This window comes from Corvus moneduloides, chromosome 6, assembly GCF_009650955.1.
Source record: "Corvus moneduloides isolate bCorMon1 chromosome 6, bCorMon1.pri, whole genome shotgun sequence".
NCBI lineage: Eukaryota > Metazoa > Chordata > Aves > Passeriformes > Corvidae > Corvus > Corvus moneduloides.
The window spans coordinates 53,606,956-53,630,158 of NC_045481.1; the positions used below are offsets into that span (position 1 = coordinate 53,606,956).

Here is a 23,203-nt window from a genome sequence, read left to right on the forward strand (position 1 = left end):
GAAGTAGATGGTAGGTTTGAAACAACTGAGTTGAAAGCATGGAGAACACAGGGAGGTCAGGCATGTTCACCTCCTTGCAGGATCCATCTGTCCTTGTCTACTGATACCATGACATTGCTCTGAGGTGGGTGGTAGCTACATGTGTCCCTTTGTGCATGGGGATGGCTTCCCACAGAGCTTGTGGAAGGTGGCTGCTCCTTCTGTAGCTGTTCTCATACCAATGACCATGCCATTAGCTTGTGTAGGAAGGGCTTGGGGCTTTCTCATATCTGCGTGTATGGCCATGGGAGTGGCAGCGACCTTCTCCTCTCCCTTGTCATCATCCTTTGTCTTGCTGTGGGGATGGTTATGACCTTCTTCCTTGTGGCCATGTCTGTGGACCTCACAGTGGCCGTGACCTTCTTTCTCATGAGGGTGGCATCCTCTTTGCTTCACACATACAGAACAGCTGAAGCAAAAAGGGAGAGTATTAGAGCAGAGAGTATCCTATAACTCCCACTAATCCTCTAGCTGCTTAGAGTAAGTCCTTCCTGCCTTAATGACTTAAATGCCTGAGGCAGTTTAAAGAACAAAAAGCTTTTCCTAATGCCAAGGTGGGTGTCTCTCTCCCACCGAAGACTGACACCTCTCCAAATCCAGCAGGAGGGAGTTTCGAGGACAGGCTACTGGCAGCACCACTGGCCCAGCGTGGCGCTCCCTGCTGGGCTGGGCCACGGGGGACCAGCCTGCTCTTCTGAGCCTTAGCCACAGAAATGTCACTTGCCTGCTAGGATCAGATCCACTGCAAGGAGCAGCTCTAGAGCAGCTTGTATTGTGTGGCCCAGCAGGAAAGACTGAATCTGCTGAAAAGATTGGCTGGCATTAATGTGGTGACAAGGACATGGGTGATACTTCCTTTTCATTCTTCCCAATGCAAAATAATAATTCTTGCAACAGTAATGATAACAACAGAGCCATGGGAGCTGCAAGGATGGTGGGAATCAGCTGGATTACAAACATCCCACTGCTTCTGACAGACAGGCACATCTTACAGCTTTAGTTTGGCTCAGCCCGAGGTGTGAACTCCTTGTCTAGGAAGTGGGGGTGATCACGCTTCCTCACTCCCACAGCTTGGCAGCTCCTCTGTACTGCTGCAAGGTATTCAACACACGGATTAATTATTTTTCATTGCCCTTAGCCAGGGACTACAGCAGGGCTTGTGGTCCCAGCTGGCTGCAAAGCACTGCCTGAGTCAGGCAGCAGGGCTACCTGCATCCCTCCTGAGGCTGCCGCTGCATGGCCAGGGCTGGGAAGGACCGGCTGTGGTGGCCAAACTCTGGGAATCCAGTTGTCCCTTACTTCAAAACCTGCTTGGCTCTTGCCCCTGCAGTGCAGCAGAGGAGAAGGTGCCTCTTCCATCAGCCGGAAGCTGATGCTCTCCTTAATGCGTTGTGCCATTTGGAATATTGCCACTCTGTGACCTCCGTGTGCTTGGCCAGTTTGAGACTGGTGGGGCAGATCTCAGTGTCATTCTAGGGGAGGCATGTGCTGATCGCAGTATTTCCTCTCCTTACAGAAACAACCCAAGGGTGAGCAGGAAGGACAAGCTAATGGGGCTCCCAGACTATTTTAGAAACATAAATGCTTCCCACAAGACAATTCCATCAAGATGAGACCATCCTTCATTCAGAGGAACTTTCTTTCACAGTGCCTGGCAAACCATGATGGGTGAGTCAGCAGGATGGAAGCCAAGTGGTCCAGATCAGTCTCTGGATTGGGATGCATCCCTGCCTCTCTTTCTGCATGCAATGCTACCTTGCATCTCACGGAAACCATGCTCAAAGCTGACAGCTTGCAGTGGTGACACCACTATGATGTTTTGGACAGTGCAAAACCACCCATGTCATGAGTTTCATGGACACCCAAGCCCTTGAAGTCACCATGGCCAAAGCAAGGCTGGGTATCACTGCGCAGCTGCCTCGGATTGCAGCAGACTGCTGGTTTCCAGGCAATGTGCAACGGCTCGTGGATCTGCAGCCAGCTTATGAACCCTGGTCTGTCACTGCTCACTGGAGCAATGAAAGAGCCAGGGTATTTCTGCTGCTTGAAGCCAGTGACAGTGTGCCAGACACCTCCTGTGCTGGAAGATTTCCATGGGTACAGCAGCAGTCCTGGCTGCTCCTGCTGCATAAACCTCCCATTGTCTCGGCCACTGAAAGTGCTTCCTTAGCCAGAGAACAGCTCTCTGGCAGGGGCAGTGCTGCATTAGCCAACTGAGCCCCAGTCACTTCCCTGTGCAGAGCTTATTTTACAGGTGAATGTAGCTGCCCGCCCTCTGCAACTTCAGGAGGGGTTAATTTAGAGACATAAAGTGCTTTAGTCATGGCTTGAGTGCCAGGGCCTGAGTCAGAGGTGTTAGTATGAATGTTTACATTTTACACCAAGCCATTGTTGCTGGGTGCCTGAAGAGAAGGGCCCAGATGGATGTTGGGTCTCTTCTACACAGCCAGTTTGATTTGCTGCTGTCCCAGCAGCACAGCATAAGCATTTTCATTGTGCACAGAAGGACATGTGTCTCTGCAGATGTTTGCACTTCACAGAGCCCACCTTTTTCCTCCGGCTCCTGGCCCATGATGACCTTTTTCTGGTTCATAGGTGCAACAAAATTTTGAATTTTTACAAGTATAACTCCCTAAAAGAATAAGATTTAGTGCCTATTTGTTCAGTGCCATTTGTGACCACTCTGTACTGGGATGGGCTTGGAGCAGCCATCACCTTCCAAAATTTGTGCACTTGTCTGTGTCAATAAGAAGCATCCTCACCAGTATGCACCAGTTTAAGGCATGAAGTTGAAACGGGCTCAGGAATCAGGCTCACAGGCCGTTTTTGTCAGTTGTTATTTCTGCCCAGGGTGTGTGCTGGAGCATGACCCACATGCAGCACAGCACAGAGAGATCCGTGCAGGGCCCTTCTCTCTTTCTCAGGGTTCTGCAAGGCTCCTGCAGTTCTGGAAACCTGTAAATAGCTGTTGACCCAAGACCAAGTCTGAGAAGGTTGCAGGCATATGGCAGTTATGTTTCTGGGCTCCGGTACATTGCAAACTGAAGCAAATAAGAGATGTGCTGAATTTGCAGTGTGTTTGAAGGGGCAGGAGGCCCATGGAGACCCAATTCAGCTTTGTCTTGGCAGGGGAAGTCTCGCTGTAGCAATATTGTCCCATTTTCCCCGGTGCTGTGTGCTAGGAGCGCAGCCACATTCGCTCTGAAGCTGCCCATATGTTCACACCATTTCCCAGCGTGACTGACAGCGAGCCAGTTCCCTCAGAGCATCCTGAGATATCCCAGAGTAATTCATCCCTTGCACATAAATATTCTTCCTATGAGGATTTGGAACATAAATTCTCAGCCTGCGGAAGGCCAGAGAAGGTGCTGGGATATGCGACACCTTGACTAACTGTGCCTGTTACAATACCTTCACAGCCTAAACAAGGTCCCAATGGCACCAGTGCCAGCGAGTCAGTGTCATCCAGAGATGGCCCAGCTGACATTTTGGAGAGGAAATTGGCCGAAATGGCTCATTTCAGGAGGATCAGAGCCTTGGGGGGATGAAAACCAGTTCTTTAGCCTCAAGAGCAGATACATGAGTGGAGTGGAAAGGTTCCACTTTTCATATTGTTTAAATGTTTCTGCTTTTATTTTGGTTAGTAACTGAGCTTCAGAAATGCTCCAAGAATTTCAGCTGGTGCTTCCAGAAAAAAGGCATTTTTAGGTGTTCCAAACCTTTCTCATCAAAAGGTTTCAATAACAACAGGGCAAAGGAAGAGTGTTTTTAATCAATTACTTCTGAAGGTACTGAATGGAACAAAATATTCTAGGGAGAAAGGAAATGGAACTTTTCCTTTTTACTAACCCAGTTCTAAACCCTGTACTGTAGCCCACCCTAATCCCATGTGTTTGGACTGCACAGTGTCCCCAGGCCTGAGCAACATCTCAGCCCTGCTGCAGGATCAAGTCAGAAGGGCCAGCAAAATATCTACATTCCCAAGGGAGAATCACCTGGCTCAGGAGCTCGCTCAGGGACCCAAAATGGATGCCCAGAGAAAGGTATCACCCTCTTGAATGATGATTTCCATCCTGCTGGGGCAGGGATTATTTGCACTTCCAGAAGCTTTCTGCCATTTGAATGAAGCACTCAGCAGCCAGGCATAGCCCCAGCAAGTCTGCACGTGCTTCATGTGATGCCTAAGATTTTTAGCATTTTATATTTTTCATATAGTTGTAGCTTTGTAGATTGCTAAAGCATGGCTGTAGCTTCTAGTGTTTTTCCTATCTTTCTTCCCCACATTTAGGAGCAATAAGCTAACCTTATAAACCTAAATATTGTGTAGTCTTCTTCCAAGAAGAGAACCAACTACAAGGACGCTCTGTTTTCTGACCAGAATCTGGACCAGACATAACACAAGTGGGGCAAAAGAAAGCTCTGGACTACTTCCACTGGGGACCCCAGGAATTATTACCTAACCAACTAACCTTTTAATTGGACAGTATATGATAAATATACTACTTGACTAACCTTATAAAAATTGTAGAATTACTATACCACATGTGATTTTTGCCATATTGTGTACCTGAAAGCTTTCAAGTAAAGGTTTGCTTTTATATTCACTCTAACGTTGTTGGAAAGATATATATATTTTCCAGGCATCACATGCACCTCCACCCATTCCCTCCACCCAAGTAGTAATTATTGTTGAACTGGTCCTTTAATATTTAATTGCCACTTTGACTCCCCTTTTCATCTCCTCCCCTCCCAGGTGTCTCTGAGCCTTGTGCAGGCTGGTCCTTCCTGTGTTTGTCCTCCCAATCAGCTGCACACTGTGACCTTCCGCACAAGAAAAGCCAGTCTTGCCGCTGAGCCCAGTCCGAATCCATACAGCATCTGTGCGAAGTGGCGCCGCTGGAGCCCATGGAGAGTCTTCAGTCCAGTCCAGACCCTGGAGCCAAGGTTGGTCTCTGGAGCTTGCTTTTGAGTTCTGCTGGCAAAGGGAAATGAGATGGTTTGTTAGGCTTTAATGGAGTTTGGCTGGGATGAGAGGCACCGAATTTGCCACTTGTTTCTTCTTCCATCAGACTCAAAAGTGGGTCACTACCACTCGTGTAGCCTCAAAGCAGCCATACGTGGAATAATTTTAACTTTTTGGTGTTCACAAAGGGCACGTGACCATGTCAAGGGCAAGCTGGCTCCTGGCTGCTCCTGTGCAGCTTGTGAACCCAGGCCACTGGGCTGTCTGTGTCCTCCTAGATCTGGGCTGAAGCCATGGGCTGGAATGGGGAACCTCCCTGGGCCCCTGCTGATGACAGGGCAAACAAGTTGATGTATGCAGCATTCCATGCTTTCCCCAAGGACTGCATTTCCATAAAAGATGAAAAAACCTGCCTGACTGGCTGTCCTGGCCACTTCCCACAGTCTCACACCCTTCCAAGGCTGGGTTCTGTGTCCTATATCTGAAGGCTGGGTAGCGAACAGGGTCAGCAAACCTCTATTGTCTCTGCTGAGCACGTCTGCAAGTGGGAGAAACTAAGTGGACAGATTCATTTTTCATTTGCTCAGCCTATGACCACTTCAGAGGTCTTACACTGGAATGACAAATTTTCAGGAGCAGAAAATATTGGCAGAGCTGACAAGATCATGGTTTTTTTCAAGGTGGCATTAAACATGGGTATGCACAGAACTCACCCACAGGACTTGAGGATCCTGCAGGTTGGGATGATGCACATGGAAAGGGAAAAGAGGGGTTGTCTTGTTCCAAACGGGAAGAAGGCTGCTCTGCACATCCTGAGATGTTTCTGTGCTGTGCCATTATTGGTATCCTTGTGGGAAGTACCAACAGGCAGCTATGATCCTTACTGCTTTTAAGCAGGACCCAGCTGCCATTACATCCTTTAACTGTCTTTGGTAGTTTTCATTTTAATTGTATATTGATCCATTTAAAAACAAATGTCTCAGCAGCCCTTTGATTCCCATGAGTCTCTTCAGCTAAAGCCTGTTTAAGGTTTCTGCCTGGTCCCTCCTCCCAGTCGAGGGAATATGCTGACCTTTCTCCTGGCCAGAGGAAACACCTCAACCCCTTTTTTATCCTGCAGTGCAGTTGCTTGAAGGATCGGAGCTGGGGGAGGCAAGGGAGGCAGGAGGAATCGGCTTATTGTGGGGAAGTTTGGTAGGAAGGATGCCTCCAGGCCTCCGGGAACTCTTCTTTGATACACTGTGTTCCCATCCCTCCCTCTGTCTAAGGCCTGAAGAAGGACTGCTAGTTCAGCTCAGGAGCCTCGGGCAGCACATCGCTGCACACAGTCGTGCTTTGAGACTCGTCCCTGTGTCTTATCTGCAGTCCTGACACATGATACAAAAACAGCCTCCCACAGCAGCCAGACTTCAGCTCCTTCAGTGGGCTTTTGGCAGCTGCCTCCCAGATCCTCCCAGCAGTTCCCGAGTGCCATCTGTTGACTCGGTAGCGGTCATGCAAAAAATGGAGAGGAGCCAGAATAAGGCTGGGTGAAGTGCAACTGGGAAAAGTGGCAGCATGGTACTGAGTGCTCTGGAGGAGTTTCACGGAGTGCAAAAAGAAAAGGAGGGAGGGTTTCACACCAAAGCACTTCCTGCTGGTGGAAGGGCTGATGAAGGGATGCCAGGAATGCTTCTCGGGGCAGACAGGTTTGCGTTTTTTGAAGAATCAGAGTCTTTCCTTCAGTCTTTGTGTAAGGCAGAGAGACACAGCCTTACTGATAAAATATGGGGCAAAGCTTTGTGCCAGCTGCTGAGTGCTGTCCTGGAGCAGGGAGATGGCAGACTCCTGTCAGAGATGGTTCTTTGTGCCAAAAATGAAAGGCCTTGCAGCACACGATTAGAGAAAAGGACTATTTCACTGTCACAAGCACAAAATGGAGAGGTCATTGCCCTGCTTTGCTTCCTTTGCCCCAGAAAAATCTCCCGCAAACTTTGCCCCAAGTGCAAAGCAAGGGCTCCAAGTAGGCAGCTGGAGGCTGTGCTTAAGGATAGTCAGCTGAGCCCCTGTGCTGTGCAGCCACAGCAGGGCAATGCAGCAAAACCCCCTTTATATCCTCTTGATTCCTCCAGCTTCCAGGCTTTCCTGGAGAAAGTTGCTGTCCACTCTGGGGACGGCTCCTTCAGGGGCTGCCCGAGGTTAGCAAGAGCTGACAGATCCCTGAAGCAGAAACCACAGAGCCAACCTGGGTACACTCCATGTGCCCACTGTGCTGAGCAGCTTCAGAGATGGGACCAGCCAGAGCACAAGAGAGCCCAGAATTAGGCCATCCCACCTATGAAAAGTCTTCTGTGATTTTAAAGAATAAAGGGATTAACTCCAAGGGTGGGGTACAAATTGCTGAGTAATGAAGCTGGTTTCTCCAGATGTCCTTCCTGTTGCACATGGACGCAGGATACACTCGCTGCCTGAAGTACTCTGTCAGGCTACTGCATGTGGGAAATCGCTGCCACCAACGGCTGGAGAGAGCAGGATTGGTGTCCTGCAGCCACCCAAGTGGGGGTGTTCCTGTCAACAGGATTCAGTGTGTCCTGAACTCCTGCAGGACTCCCAAAATGGCACGCATCCAGCACACCCTGCTCACTAGAGCAGGAGACTAGGCACCTGCTCTGGCTCCTCTCCTTCCCAAAAGCAGACTTCTGGGTATTGGGATCCCTGGTGCCAGGTGATGGTCCGGAAGGATTGGCCATAGCCTGATGTAGGCTCATGGGAAGGCAGTGCCAGTCTTGGGATTGTCCTGGTCACAGTGCTGGGAATAATCAAATGTAAGTGCATATTCATAACCCCATAAATTTTGGCATATTTATAGGGTTCTGTTTTCTCCTGTGACTGTCCCAAGGGCACAAGCAGGTCCCCAAACCAGCCTGTTTTGCCGCACTAATGCAGCTGCAGATGCTGCTCCCTTGGCTGGGCCATTTTGCCCCAGGGTTTCTGTGTCTGCAGTGTTCACTGAGGATTCCCATTGATCTCAGATGATGATGCAGAAGTAGGTGCTTGTCATTTGTGCCACTCAGACATGGTAAAGGACAGCTGAGACGTGTCAGCTCTTTGTATTGAGGTCAGGAGCAGCCGACACTGCCCTGGAGGGGAGTGTAGCTCTCCAGGGGCATCAGGAAAAGGCAAAGGTATTTTAGGGATCTTCACCCCTGTTCATGGCACTGCTTATTGCTGGAAGAGCTTGGCCACACTGCCAGGAATGGCAGGGACATAGGATGTCATGGCTGCAAGGTCTGGAGAAGTCTGGAGAAACTCCTTGTGAGCACTTGGCTTAAGCCTTGACAATTTGAGCGTGACATGGGCAGCACAATGGACCCAGCTGCACGTGGTGTTCAGCCTGCACTGCACACAGAACCTGGCCTTGGAGTTTGGGATAATGGTCTCTGTTTTAACCTGAACCTTGGCATTAGCACATTGTGCAGTCTCCTTGAGGCCAGAGACATGACCACCACACGAACAGGATAATGCACCAGTGCTGGACAAAGTGTTTCCATGAACAGTGATTCCCTGACTCAACCCAATCCCTGGGCTGACCTTGTCCCTGTGGCCACTAACCCAGCCAAAAATGGGATATCACTCCACCCTCACAAGAGACTGTGCCAGCTTGGAAAACCAAGGCAGCGCCACCCCACAGTTCCCCTGTGTTCCCTGGGCAAGGTAAAGCTCCACATGACTCTGCATCTCCTGCACAGCTGTGTCCACCACAAACCTCTTAACAAGCGCTTGGGCTCAAGCAAAGCTCTTGTGTCTTTTGCTCAATTTTCTGCCCACATCAGAGTCTTCCTTTCCTTCATCAAGCCTGAATCCAGAGGCACTGCCTTGGAAATGGTTTCAATTTCCTTTCGTCACTGAGTAGCTACTAATTAATATGGGTCAGTCTGTCCCTCCAAGAGCTTTTTACTAAACTGTACTTCCAGCTCCTCAGTGCCTTAGCTGTGATGTACAACAGCCCAAGTCTGCACAGAGAAGGGACCAGATTCTGAGTTCTGCAAAGTCTTTGGCAAGTTTCCCATAAACCACTCTGGGTTTCGGGTCAGACTTCTCGGATTTTGTGAGGAGTTCTTAGAGGGGGACAGTGGCAGCAGTGAGACAGCTTGGTTTTTTAAACATATGAACACAGCAGGGCCCACATTAAAGTTGGGGTGTGCATCAGTCCTTGGGCAAAAAACCATTCCCTGGTGTGCTTCCATCTCCTGTTTGCCTCACACTTGATCTGTGTCCTTCAGGACAGAGGGAGAGGGCAGCCAGTTTGTGTTGAGGGAGGTTGTAGCACATGGCCAGGACACGTGGCTGAGGTTTGTTCAGCCTAGAAGAGACTGAGGAGAGACTCATTGGGGTCTGCAGCTTCCTCACAAGGGGCAGCAGAGGGGCAGCTCTGAACTTTACTCTCTGTGACCAGGCACAGGAGCTGAGGGAATAGCTGGAGCTGTGTCAGGGGAGGGTTAGGCTGGATATCAGGAAAAGCATCCCCTGGAGGGTGGTCAGGCACTGAACAGGCTCCCCAGGGAATGGTCATGGCCCCAGTGCTGCCAGAGCTCAAGGATGGTTTGAACAACACTCTCAGGCACAGGGTGGGATTGTTGTGGTGTCTGGACAGGGCCAGGAGCTGGGCTGGATGATCCTGTGGGTCCCTTCCAACTCGGGATATTCTGTGGTGAGGTAAGGGTTCATATGGCAAACCCAAGATGCAGCAGCTGAATGCTGTTCCCTCAAAGCCCCTGTGCTACTTGTGACTCTTCTGAGGGTTGTTTTGGCAGCTTTCAGACAGGGACTTACAGAAGTCCCTCTGCTTTGGCTGTGTGCTTCCTGCTAGTCCTGCTGCCAGCTGGTGGTGCCCACCCCACAGCACTCTTCTGCTCCTTCCTGAAAGAAAGGCCCACTTTAACAGTGGGGAAATCATTCCCAGAGAATACTGAAATTAAACAGAAAAAGGCAAATCTGACCCATGTTTTCCCATGCAGGCTGTTGCACACACTCACACTCAGAAGACATCCAGGACCCCAGATATTTCCTGGCCCGCCAGGCGTGGAGCCAGCCATGCATAACAAACAACACGACCCTGGGAATGGCCACGCAGCGAAGCCAAGCTGTTTGCCTGATCCATCCGTCATTATTCAACCGGCTTTTCCCACTTTGAACGAGGGCTTGTGGCATCAGGAAGTTAAAAGGAGTCAGGAGGGGGAAAAAAGGGGGAGTGTTTCTTTTAAAAAGAGAGTGAGATTGGAGAGGAGGACACAGGCACTCCAAACCCTGTCTGTGCTTGGTATATTAGGCAGCCAGTGCTCTTGGCTGAGAGCCCAGACGAGGCTTTTGTAATCAAAACATGATCTTGTATGCTGTGCAACCAGTGCTGAGAAAGGCCGTCTGATGGCTCTCCTCTTTTAGCTCTGCTCTGGAATCCGCCGGGCTCCGCCGCCGATGGCCAACATGCACCGAGCTGTGAGTGCTGCCTGCGCGGGGCCAGGGAGGGGCACGGGCGCTGGGGTCCCTCACCCCAAAAGGCCACGCAAGGACTCGCACTCGCTTCCTTCAGGGTGGCCTTTCGGTGGCTGTCGCTTTGTCGTTTTCTTGCCTCGCCTGGCTGCCAGCAGGCACAGGGAGCAAACAAGCCGTACCGCACCATGGGGAGGGGTGCTGGGAGGGGGCGCATTTTGGGTGCCGGGGTTTGCATCCCTCGCTGGGGCAGGTTGCGGTGGCTGGCTCGAGACAATGTGCCTCCTGGGAGGCAGATAACAAACAGAAACACGGGCAGTGCTGGATGGTGCCTGTGCTGGTGAGGGCTTCAGCTGCAGCTGTCAAGGAGGATGATATTTCTTAAAAAGAGCGGATACATTTGCTTACGCAGAAGAGCGTTAGTACGGGCCGCTCCTGTCCCCTTTCCCTCCCCCCACCTCTTGCCTTTCACAGTTTCCCAACCCTGCTGTCTCCGAGGTCTCGCTGTAGAAGCAGGCGATCATAGAAGTGTGTGGGAAAACACTGCATGCAGAGACAGTCTGAAGCGAGGAGTCCCTCCAGCCCCCAAGGAGCTGCGTAGCCAGTGTGTGTGCCACTTAGGATAGGGGCTGTGACACAACGGGATGTCGTCATTTAATTGAAGCCTGAAGCCGATAGCTTTCCATTTTCTCCTTTTGTGACATTTTAATTTGCCATAGAATGAGGCCTCTCATTCTGTGGCTATGCCCTGCTGCTGGGGAGGCTTTGGGTTCAGCTGATTGCTGATTCAAAGCCATCTCACGTTTGTTCTGCCAAAGCCATTTATAACTCTCTGTCGCGGTGACATACGGGCACCTTGGCTCCCCGGAAGAGCTTTACTCTGGGGAGGGCACGGTGGAGCCACTTTTCACCCTGAGCATCAGCTTCGTCACGGGCTGGGGCAGCAGGTTCGTTCCAGAAGCGGAGGAGAGGGCACGGCCCCCTGCTATTGGCTGGCTCGGGGAGGCAGCTGACGAGCAAACGCTGACTGGGCTGAAGTGTACAATGGGTGAGCCCCTGGGAGCTGAGCGTGGGCTCCGCACGCTGCGGGGCCCGGGTGTGCAGGCGAGCGACCACCTCTCGCTCACAGCTCCCAGCATTTGCTGAAACAGGTTGTGCAGAGAGAAACACCTTAATGGCTTCATTAGTAAAGGGGAGGAGAAGCGCTGAACCGCAGCAAACTTTCCTTTCAGTGACTTGTTTCCAGCTGGAAATGGAAAGACCCCCTCCCCCCGGCACTAGCCTTCTTGCAGCGTAGACAAAATGCTGACAAATGGGCAGAGGGAGAACAGCCTGACAGGCCTTTTCCATTTTTTGCTTTGAAAAGAGAAGAGCACAAATACAACCTCTGCAGGAATTTTAAAATTTTTCTCAAGCTGGCAGCTCTGCCAGTTCTCCTTCAAAAGAATCTGAAGATGAAAGGGGTGTGTTTGAGGGCATGCACCGCTTTGATCCCACCCTCAGCAGCCAACACCCCAGCGCACGGTAAACAGCAAACCTGCCAATTTAGTGCTCCCAGAACAGCTTCTGTTCAGATAAATACTGAATTTGACTTTAATCAGCCTTGCAAAATGCCCATGGAAGTGTATCCAGCTACACAGGCAATCCGCTCACCTGTCGCATACCTGATGATGGATGGCAATGGAAAAGCCATTTCTTTTCCCACAGATCTTGAAAAAATCCCATTGTCCAGCAGGAGAATGTGTGGAAGCAGTTTAAATGTTCCTGTTGCGCCACCTGGACACAGATGTGTGCCTGTGTCCCTGTGTCCTGGCAGAGCAGCCCTTGGCAGGGGCTGTTAGATCAGATACCCCTCACTGGGGACGCCAGCAGAGATGGGCTGGTGCAGGAGGTGCGGTCTGTGCCATGAGCAGGTTCTGCTGCCTTTCCCTCACTGATGTCTGACGCCCAGCACACCTCCTCTGTGCCCGAGAACACCTAAAGGTGAGGGTCATGTACTGCATGCAGATAAGCAGGGTGTTAACTCTGGAGCCAACTGACAGCCATGAAAGTGGGGCAGCAGCGCTTTGCTCAAACTACCTCATTGCTGAACAAAAATTGTAAGAAAAGGAAAGGTCAATTCTGTCAGGAGAAAGTCAGGGAGAAGTGGTGGGGAAAGATTCTTTCACTTCCCACCCTGTCCAGACAGAAGGAGCAGGTTTCATCCTGTTGATATGATGACTGAGAAGAGCTTTACTCCTTCTGTTTCCAGGATGCTGCTGTGGATGATGCCGTGTTAAGGAAGAAAGAGCAGAAAGATGTTGAACTTGATAAGAAAATCTTGGCTTTGCGGAAAAAGAATGAAGCACTGATACGTAGGTACCAGGTGAGTCTGCAGGTCCTTACCTTCCCCAGCTCTGATTTGGGGTCCTCAACTCACAGTGTAAAGAAGATTGTCAGCACAGTCAGAATGACTTTTATATAGATGCTGTGTTTGTATTGGAAACACTCAGAGCAGGTAGGCAGACCTCTGCCTTTAGCTCAGCCTTTAGCTTAGCCTTTAACTACAGCTCTTGAGTTGCTTTGGAGAACAGACACTGACACTTGCCTCACTGCTACAGCATCTCCTCTCCCACTGCCACCTTCCTCTGTCTGCATCCCATAAATGGGACACAAGTGGTCCCCTCCCTCTTAACGGTGGAGGGGGGTCCATTTAGCAGAAATAAACAGGAAAATGAACAGCATCCAGGTACAGGCTTGTGATAAACTGATATCTATGTTCCAGGAAATAGAAGAGGACAAAAAGCGAGCAGAACAGGAGGGAATGGCTGTTACCTCCAGGAGGCCTAAGCAGGATGGGCTCACTATTACCATCACCAAAGCTCACAACGTAAGTGGTGCCTCTCCTTCACCACAGCCAGCTCTCACTCCAGTCCTACTGCAGCAAAGTGACATTTCTGAGAGAGACCATCCACAGCAAAGTTCTTTGAAGCACAGGAAATAGCTCCTAAGCCCTGAAAAGTGTGGGTAAACTCTGCAGAGGTGTGTGAACAGAGTGATTTTAGGTGCTGCACATATGTTTCCAGCCATGCCCAGGCACCTCTACCCATGCACACAGAGATAATAGGCAGATGACTGGATGTATGAATAGGTACACTTGGCCCTGGACAGGTCCCAGGTGTCAGCATCACTGCAAATATGTAGGCAGAGGGTATCAGCTGTGCGTGTGTGTGTGTCACTGGAGGCATCAGGAATGCCTCTGAGAATGCCATAGGCTGGGAAAACGTATCATCTCCTTAGGCTTTGGGAGTGAGCAAAGCAAGTGGCCCTGGGCCAAAGGCTGTGAGTCCCAGGCTTCCTTCCTTACTGGACCAAATCTGATAAGCCCTGTCCACCCATCCTGGCAGCTTGGGGCTTGGGAAGCCAGTCGTGCCTTAACCCCTTGGTGAACTCCTCTGCCAGAGCTCATGCGCAGCCTGCTGAGCCAGCCCACCCTCCTTTCAGCACTCCGGGTTGTTGGATCCAGGCCAGTGCATTGCTCCCTTCCCACCCCAGCCACGGCCCTCGCCTCTCTCGGGGTGCGCTGCTGCACACATTTTTCTCTCATACAGGACCTGAAAGATGCAATTACCCAGACTGAACACTATGGACAAGATAGCCCAGCCCTCTCGATGGTGAGCACCGCCCTCAGCCATCCACTTGGGTTCCAAGGCCACCTCCAGCAGGACTTAGGCTTTCCCAAGCTAACTCAGAGTGCTACAGAAAGAGATGAGGATGACATTTCTTTCCCATAACTCTGGCATTTTAGTCTGAAATGTCAGATTTGTAAGTGCAAAGGATTTTTCAGCCCTGCTGTCTTTGTGGGTTTTGCTGCTGAGCAGACAACAAGTCCCTTGTTCCCCAGGAATGTCACGGCAGTGTGCCGGGCACAGAGAACTTCCTGGGGGCAAGGGCTGTCTGTTCTGTAGCTGCCTCCCCGCTTGTGTGCAGGTGTGTTTGGGGAAGGGAATCACATCCCCGAGTCAAGGGCCTGGATTTGCTAATGGAAGTGGTTCATTTTCCAGGACAAGAGGGTGGTGAGTGAGAAATGGGGAAGCCCCTGTCCTACAAGCCCTGGGTTCGGCCTTGGCAGTGAGGAAGACGAGGAGGAGGAGGAAGCAGATCACATGTTCACATTCAGGATGGGGAAAAGGATGCAGCTGGCTGTTACCATGGACAACAAAGCAAAGGTGAGTAGGGAAGAGGATTCCTCTTACTCTGCAGCCTCTTGACTTACAAAGGGGCTTCTGTTCTGCCTCTCACTTGAGCTTTCTCCCAGCATGCCACATCCAAAGGGAATAGTTCCCTTACTGTTTGTTTCCTCTCATTTCACAGTTCTTCAGCACAACCTCAGAGCTGCCACATGCTTCCCTCTCTGTATCTGATTGCCAGGAGTCAGCCCTCAGGCCTTGCTAACCCTCTCAGCAGCACTGTCCACCCAGCCATGTGTAGCCAGTTCTCTTTCTGAGGGATCAGTCACATCAGTGCCCTCCTGGGCCACTCTGGTGTTAAACTGTGTTGCTGTGCCTGGAAAGAGGGACTTGCTTGGTGACACCGGTGTGACTAAATGAGGCACCACCATCCTTCCTGTGACCACTGCAAGGTCCCAGCACCAGAGCTGCTGGGCTGTGCAGAAAACCACTCACATCCAATTCTCAATAACCCAAATCATAGTCAAGCAAGATGCCCCAAAGGAAAGCCTGCTGGAAAGTTGCACAAACTGGACAGAAGTCCAGGGATTTCCTTTGTTCCCATGTTCTTTTTCCTGGCACTCCTTGGATGAGTATTTTTAACACTGCCTGTGCAATCTGAGGCATGCCTCAGACATGAGATGGGCACGTCTCTCTGACTAAGCTAAAGAGCTGGTGCCAGAGTCCCAGATCTCTGTCAGGCAGGGAATGACCCAGGACAAGCCCTGTGGAGGGGAGGAGGTGACTCTGCCAGGCACTGTGGCTGTGACATCACTCTGCTCTCTCTGTCTCTGTTGGCTCTGCACGGACACTCTCCTCATATGACATCTCTCACTCTGGGAGCTGGGACACCAAGGACCAGGATTTCCAAATGTGGGACAAGCAGGCTGGGAGATCACCCAGACTGTTAAAATAGGAAACAAGGAAAGAAGACATATGTCAGCATGTTGAGCAGAATGTGCCTTCAGGTGAGGCAGCTTAGCCAGAGCAGAATGGGGAGGGACAGAGGGAACAAAGGAGGGAAGGAGTGGTAAAGGGAGGGAGGGCAAAGGGTATTATACAGAAAATCTGGTGGTCTCCCAGCCTGGATGTGTCTAGCTACCACAGCTCTGATAAATAGCTGTTTCCTGTATTTCCTCTGAGTCTTCCTTGCCATCTGTTCAATACATGCAGGGTTTAAAGGCTTTGCCAACACACCAGCCTTCACACTGTGCCTTTTAACATCCAGTGGCCCAGGGAACGTGCACCTCCCTGTAATCAAGTGATGCTCTTTGAGGCTTCTGTTGTGCTCAAGGTGTTTGGGCACAAGGTTCTCTGTGTTGGGTCTCAGGAGGAACTTTCTCAGACAGCAAGTGATGAAGTCACCTTCAAACATCCTCCCAGTGCCAGACTTCCCTGGCAAGACATATCTGTGACCCTGTTAAGTGTCTAAAGGATGAGCCACCAACACTTAAACACTGAAGAGCTCTAGGGAACAGCTATTGACTTAAGATGAATAAATGTTTGATGTACAACTTGTGGATTAATAGCTTGCTGTTACCTTCTAAACCATCTCTGGGCTTACTTTTTTAATAAAAAGTTATATTAACTAGAATGCCAAATACCTCGTACCAGTGCTCTGGGTAAGGCAGAGCCAGGCCAGTCTCCAGTTCAGGCTCTAACCTCAGCAGTACAGCCTAGGATTACTGAACCCAAAAGCACAGCTGGCCATCCCCAAGGGAATGTGTAACAAGGTTCCACTGTGTCTGTGCATCTGGGGCTGACAGGACAGGCAGAGCAGAGACCACTCCTCTCCCCTGTATCAGGCTGACTCAAGAACTATCTCTGCTGAAACAGCAAAATCACACAGATGTGAAAGATGAATAAACAAGAGACTGAGGTTCTGCTGCTGAAAATACTCCAGTGTCTCCTAAAACATTTATCATGTGCTAGGAAGCTCGATGACTGAGAAGCCGTAAAAAAGGTCATGCTGACAGAGGCTGTGCACAGCAAGGCTCCCTCCATGCTAACATCTGCACTCCTGGCAGAGCTGAGGGAAGATGAGGCTAATGTGAGGCTTCTTGGTATCACATGTCATGGCAAAGGCCCTGACTGCAAGTCTTCTCTACAAATCAGAGGTCCGGGTGAGCTCTTTGTTTTTGAAAACAATTTCGTAGCAACAAAAAGATCCCAAGTTTCACTGAATTTTCCTTGGAGATTTTGAGTGCCTTTTTAAATCAAGACTCCAGTAAATGTGGAAGCCCAAGGTAGAAAACAGAGTAAAATGTGCCATCCTTTAGAGAGAGAAGCTGCTGAGGTTCCTTGATCCCTGGTGAAGTTGAGCAGACTTCATATGGATGAAGAGAAAAGAAAAAGATCAGAGATAATGATGAGGATGACTTATTAAGTCTCTCATTTCCTTGTAAGGCAAAAATAAAAAGGCACATGACTGACCTGAAAGATGATACTTTTAAATGAGGAAAAGTATGTCCTTTTGTACAAAAGATGTGCTCATTTTGTGGAATTGATGGCTGAGGGCACTGGCAGGACATCAGCCAGGAACAAAGATCATTAACAAAATAAGAACCAGATGTAAATCCATGTAGTGAAATCATGACACTGATACAGACAGCTGGAAATAATATCTGAGAGGGGTAAACTGCTCTTGCTTAAGGAGTTTATACATCAGTTTTCTAAAGTATTCCACCGCTGAATAAATAATTCCAGAAATACTAGCACAAAATGACTATGAAGTGATGAATTATCAAGTGCTAATACACTTCAGGGGAGTAACTGCTATGTGGGCAAGGTTGCAGAGAAAGAACCCCACTGTTCCCTTTCTCTTCTGCCTTCTAGGCTTATGCTCCAAGGTAGCCTCACATTTTACTGGTGAGTAAATGTTGTGTGGGGAGGGGAAAACCTCACGTTTGTTTCAAAGATACAGATGCAAGCTTAAAATAAAACCATCCCTCAGTGTTGATGCTGCAGATCATCTGAGCAGGGTAAATCCCACCATGCCCATGTTGTGCTCAGCTAAACACACCTCTGTAATATCACAGATCCCTTAGAGTGGGGTGGCAGCTTTATAAGCCAACAGGACGGACTGTTTGGCTCATTTTCTGTTCTGCCAGCCCAAAATCCTGCAGTTTGGGATGGTTACTCTCTAGGAGGGCTAATGGAGGTGTCCTTAACTCAGCCTTTCCCTTCCAGGGCAAGAGGATCGTCAGCGAGAAACGTGCCGAGAGCTTCCCTGGCTCAGGCCGAGTGCCGGACCTGAGTGAGGAGGAGACGGATCACTTGGTGGCTTTCCGAAGGGGAAGGAGGATGCAGATTGCCATCACCATGGATAACAAGGAAAAGGTAAGTGCAGTGCTAGTGACTAGCCTGTAACCTATCCATGGCATCCACTTCTTCTGCTGGCATGAGGAGGGCCCAGCCACAGGATGTTGGGAGACACTGTATGTTAAATAGTGTGCAGCTTATCTCCGTATCTCTGCCTTCCATCCCTGTGAAGGAAGAAAGCCACAATCTTTTCCCTCTCCTGTGGTCCTAGCTAAAGCTAGAAGTCTCCTAAACACACTGGGTTCATAAACAGATGCTGCTTTGGGAGGGTTGATGAAAGTGCTGCCAGATATGGGGCATGAATCTCACCTCCTCTGTTACCAGCTTCTTTTTGGAGCCGCACAGCAAAGTGGGACAGAAGCAGTGTCCTCCTGACTCACTGCAAGACTTAAACGTTAACAGAGCGGGGCAATACCTGCTTCTGAACCACATCCTGCTGTGCCTGGCCATCACCTGCTGAGTGAGCTGGCTGAGCTTTGTTAATCTTTGAAACATATTTCAAATACTTCTTTACAAATACCTTCCTCTTTACACACACAGAGGCATGTGCTATTTTCTTCTTTGGGAGTTTTCACAGATAAGGAAGAATGCCTGCAGCAAACAGGGTCAGCAAAGACTGTGTAGGAAAACAACACTTGGAGTGGCTACCAAACACACCCAGGAATGCTGGGAGACATCTGCAGCCCCTCTCTAGGATAGTGCCAACCATTTGCTGCTACTACCCATGCTCTTCTTCAGCTTTTCCTCCTCCCCAGCGCTTACCTAGGTTCCAAGAGCCCAGGTGCTCCTTTCTCATGGTGGCCAAGCAGTGTTTTGAATGCCATAAACCTCAAACGTGCTGCCTGATTGAGCCACTGGTAACCTCAGAAGTCTGCATGACAGACATCGCTGTTTCAGTCTAGGCATCGCCAGCACTCCGGGATGTAATGGGAATGACCTGACTGCCTGTGCTGTTCCTGCCCTTGAGCTTGTCAAATGTTCTTCTGTAATGTGCAGGCCGAGTGTGTTCTGCTCTCTGCTGGGTTTGTTTAAAGGCTTGTCTCTGAGGTCATCGGGGTTAGGGCTGTACTAGGAGACAGCAGCAGGAAGAGTGCCTGGATGTTGGCTTTAGATCCTGTGCCCTCTTTTAGGTGTATGTACTGTCCTGGAAAAGGTAATCTCTCATCTGGTTTCATTATGGGATATGAAATTTGAGGCTGAGGATCCATACATGTGGTTTTGGCAATGCCTTGCTCATACCACCCTCAAAGCATCTGGGTTCAGAGTGTGTATGAGGGCAGGCCTGAGACTGCAGTGGCTAAAGCCATAGAATCTAGAAGTTTATAATCCCAGACTGGTTCAGCCTTGTTCCCTGACAGCTCCTTTTGTTGTTCCTTCGTCAGGGGAAGCAGTGAATAGATCATTCCCTGGTCACTTCCCAAATGATTTTATCGACCTGTTTCATGTCTCCCTTCAGCTATCTCACATAACTTACGAGATTCCCCCTATTTAGACTTGTCTGCTAGGACAGTTCTTTATTTCTGATCATTCTCATTGTCCCCATTTGTGGAAATACTCACAGTTTTTTACCGGCTAGGCTTGCAGTTCAATGCCTTAGAAAGCCTCGGGCAGCCTAGAGAGGTAGTACGGGCAATCCAGCATTTCAGTAGCTCTAAAAGCGGCAAATGGTAGCTGCAAAGCTGATACCACCAGTAGAAGCAAAGAGGGAGAAATATAGCTTTTGGTTTCCCCAATTCTGCACTTAGAAGCTTTCAAACAGAAACACAGATGCTCGCAGAAGGAATGCAAAGCCAAAGAGGGTGGGCCCCCTTGCAGGTCCTTCTTTTATTGGGAGAAGGGGAAAGGGGAGAAGGGGGGGCGGACCCGGGGTGACCGGCCAATCAGACACTGCTCAAGAGTTTGAGGTACATTTGGTTTTGCCCGCGATTGGAACAAAGGAGCACATGGCAGAGGCAAGTCCTGGCTTGTCTTGGGGAGGGGGAAGGGCGACCTCGGAGCAGGCAGCAGCGCCCATTTGTGCTTTTGTTATTTTTACCATATTCTTTCAGTACAAGCAGACCAGAACTGCACATGGTATTCCAGCTGCGGGCTCTCCTGGATATACTCAGCAACATAACAATGTTCTGGCTTGTTCTCTATTCTTCTCCCAACAAGTTTGCATATTCTTTGCTTTTTTTTTCTAAATAATTGAGCTAACATTTTCAGAGAATTAGTCACAGTAACACCAAAATTTCATTCCTGACTGTTAATCATAGCTCAGGACTCATTACTCTGTGTGTGTATACAAGAAGGGGCATTTTTCTCTGTATGAGTTATTTTGTATTACTGATATTGAATTTCATCTGTAATTTTATGATGCACGCATTCAATGTCAAGAGATCTTTTGCAGCTCTTTCTGGGCAAATTGCATTCTTTGCCCTGGATGATTTAGTATCATCAGCAAACTGTCATCCCTCTCTTCAGCTCCTTTTCCAGACCATTTATGAGCATGTTGAGCAGCACATGCTCCAGTGGCACACTCCTGCTAATCTTCTGCCATGGAAACCATTTTCTTGCCACTTTTTCTTTTCTATCCTTTAATCAGTTGTTAAAAGAGAAGCTTCATTTTAATTCCCAAATCGATCGGCTGCTGGAGAGCCTGGTGGGGTGTCAATGGTGTTGACTGGGTAGCTGTACATTAGGACCTGAGCTGGGACCCCTGATTCAAGGATTAACTTTCAGTTTTTCATTAACCCCAGCATGGTTCATCCTTTGGGCCTTTTTACCTTGTGTCCCAACTGGTTCCCTGCTCTTTTGGGGTTCCCACAAAGGCCTAGGAGAAAGAATCACATCCATCACTCCCCCTCCAGTAGCCTGGCCACTGTCAAATTTGCTTCCTCCTCTGTGCACTTGTCAAATTTATCCTATTAAAGTATTTGATGGGTGTCCTTGTTACCACACATTTTCTCTATTTTTATTCATGATGAAATTCAATAAAGAAAAAAACCCAACCAAACCAACCAACCAACCAAACAAACAAACAAAAAAACCAAACCAAAAAAAAACCCCAAAAAACCCAAAGAAGAAAAAGACTCCCATTCTTGGTGCCTGTGGTGCTTCTGGCTAACCCCATGCTCTCAGTCCCAGACTGCAGCACAGCTGGGGCAGGAGATGCCAAAGAGGAAATGCAAGGGAAAAAAGCTGCTGTCATGATCTCCTTTTCTGAGACAGCCCCAGTGCCATAAGTAGAACGACTCTTTCACTCTCTGTTAGCCCAGAGGGCTGAAGGGACCAAATTATCCTGTCTCCTTGCAGAGCTCATCACTCTGGTGCAGCTTCATGACCTCCAGTGCTGCTGCTGGCTTGGAGATGCCGCATCTGGGACCCACCTCTGCCTGGCTGCCCCTAAACCTGCCTCAGGGCTCTCCTGCATGCAGGGCTGAAGACAATCCTTCATTTTTAGCCCTAAAAAGCCACTCCATGCTTTGGCAGTGTTTCAGGCTCATTAGTACATTAGAGCTGGGAGCCAGCAGCCCAGGACCAGTGGAGCACAATGGTTAATTAACAGGTTACAAATCATCTTTTAAATGGGCAGTTGATAGAGCTTCAGGGCTTTTAAATTGTCCTTTTATTAACAGAGTTTCCCAGGATGGTGTATCAGAAATGACTGTAATCAAGAGACACAAAAGCTGCTTTCAGGGACTAACACAGAGGAGTCGGACTTGGTGCTTGCAGAGGAGAGGAATCAAACCTGTGACAGGAGAAACACTTGCTTTTACATTGCAGATGGGAGGGGAAAAGAGGCAGAGAGGGTGGCTGAAAAGTCTTGAGCTCCCTTCAGGCAGCACAATTAAGGAGGCAGATTTTTCAAAAGAGTTATAAAAAAAAAATCCTCTCATGTACTAGTTTCAAAAATCCTGCCCAGTGGGGAATCTGAGCACTAGAAAAACAGCTTTAAGCTCCTACAAAAATCTCCGAGCAGAAGAAATGCCAGTTGTGGTGCTGACACGTGCCTGGAGAAGTGGGTACCAAAAGGTTTGTTTAACTCATCTGATAGTCCTTATCTTTCAAAAAATAAGGCATTGAACTAGCCCTGAGGTGTGGAAGCCTGTCAAAGCTTCTGGAGTGCTTGGCTGGATAATGGCATCCGTACTGTCACCACTGCATGGTGACATTAGTTGGGAATATGTCAGGAATTCAGAAAAACCCAGTGGCAGAAGGCATTTGGGATCCCAGGGCTGGTTTGAAGCCGGCTCTGCCCCACCCTGGGCCCCACCCTGGGCCGTTCTGGACTGAGAAACAGAAATCTTGGCAGAAACCTCAGGATAAACAATCATAATCTTCCTTGACTGCTTCAGGCTTTTGTGTCCTCCTCCTGCTCTGCAGGAACAGTTACACTAGTGATGATAATGTCCATGACATTTTTCTTAATTTGGGGGGCAGAGAGGAAGAAGGAAAAGAAAAACATGTTCTGCTCCCTCTTGGCCTGGATATGTGGTAACGGAAACAGCAGCTCTGGGGCAGCAGAACAGCAGGAATTCTGCTCCTGAGCCAGTACAAGAGCCAAGCTGACTGTTCTCTGCACAGTTCAGACCTGCTCTCCTGGTACAAAAGAACTACATTTTTGTGGTCTTCTCCATTTTCCACAGTGCCTTCTGAGAAGCAAAAATAGAAGGAGACTAAGGCAAAAGGCAGCTTGGCTTGGAGTGAGGGTGTAGAAGCATGGAGGGTTGTGCAGTGTCCCTGTGATCCAGGTTTGTGGTGGGCACTGATGAGCGAGCATTCCAAATGGGACAGCCACTGGGATGCAGGGCTCCGGGAGAGCAAATTTTCCAGATTTCTGTTGTTTAATCTCTCTGTAAATGCTCAGTTTGGAACTGCAGAGACTCATTCAATCTCTCACTACAGGGTTCTTCAAACAGGGCTGCCAGAGCAGGTGACTTTGAGTCCAGGAGGAGCATTTTTGGTTATATAAGTTTTCGCTGCAACATTTTGAAATAAATGCCCAGTGTCATCTTTCACCATATCCCCTTTCGCAACAGGCAGGATATGGTGAGGGGCAGCTTCTCTGTGCACAGACCCCTCTGCATTTTTCCCAGATCTTTGCTGAGAAATCCCAGGACAATATAGGTAACATTTTTCTTGTTATTTCCAAGGATCTGTTTGAACAAACCTCCATCTGTACTGAAGCTACCAGTCAGACCAGTGAAGCTGTCATGCACCA

General features: G+C 49.3%; 1 protein-coding gene across 4 annotated transcripts in view; it reads left to right on the top strand.

Moving 5' to 3' along the window:
* The first annotated feature begins 4,571 nt into the window (after positions 1-4,571).
* Positions 4,572-23,203, top strand: part of CCDC9B (coiled-coil domain containing 9B) — a 32,963-nt gene continuing 14,331 nt past the window's right edge. Inside the window, exons 1-7 of one of the 4 annotated variants that reach the window (XM_032111182.1) lie at positions 4,572-4,983; positions 10,424-10,477; positions 12,723-12,836; positions 13,236-13,340; positions 14,062-14,124; positions 14,515-14,679; positions 17,869-18,018. In XM_032111182.1, coding sequence (XP_031967073.1) covers positions 4,945-4,983; positions 10,424-10,477; positions 12,723-12,836; positions 13,236-13,340; positions 14,062-14,124; positions 14,515-14,679; positions 17,869-18,018 — 690 coding nt within the window. In that variant the 5' untranslated portion in view covers positions 4,572-4,944. Of the gene's footprint in view, positions 4,984-10,145; positions 10,478-12,722; positions 12,837-13,235; positions 13,341-14,061; positions 14,125-14,514; positions 14,680-17,868; positions 18,019-23,203 lie in introns of those variants that run through there. The other 3 variants (XM_032111183.1, XM_032111184.1, XM_032111185.1) reach the window with 3 other exon arrangements.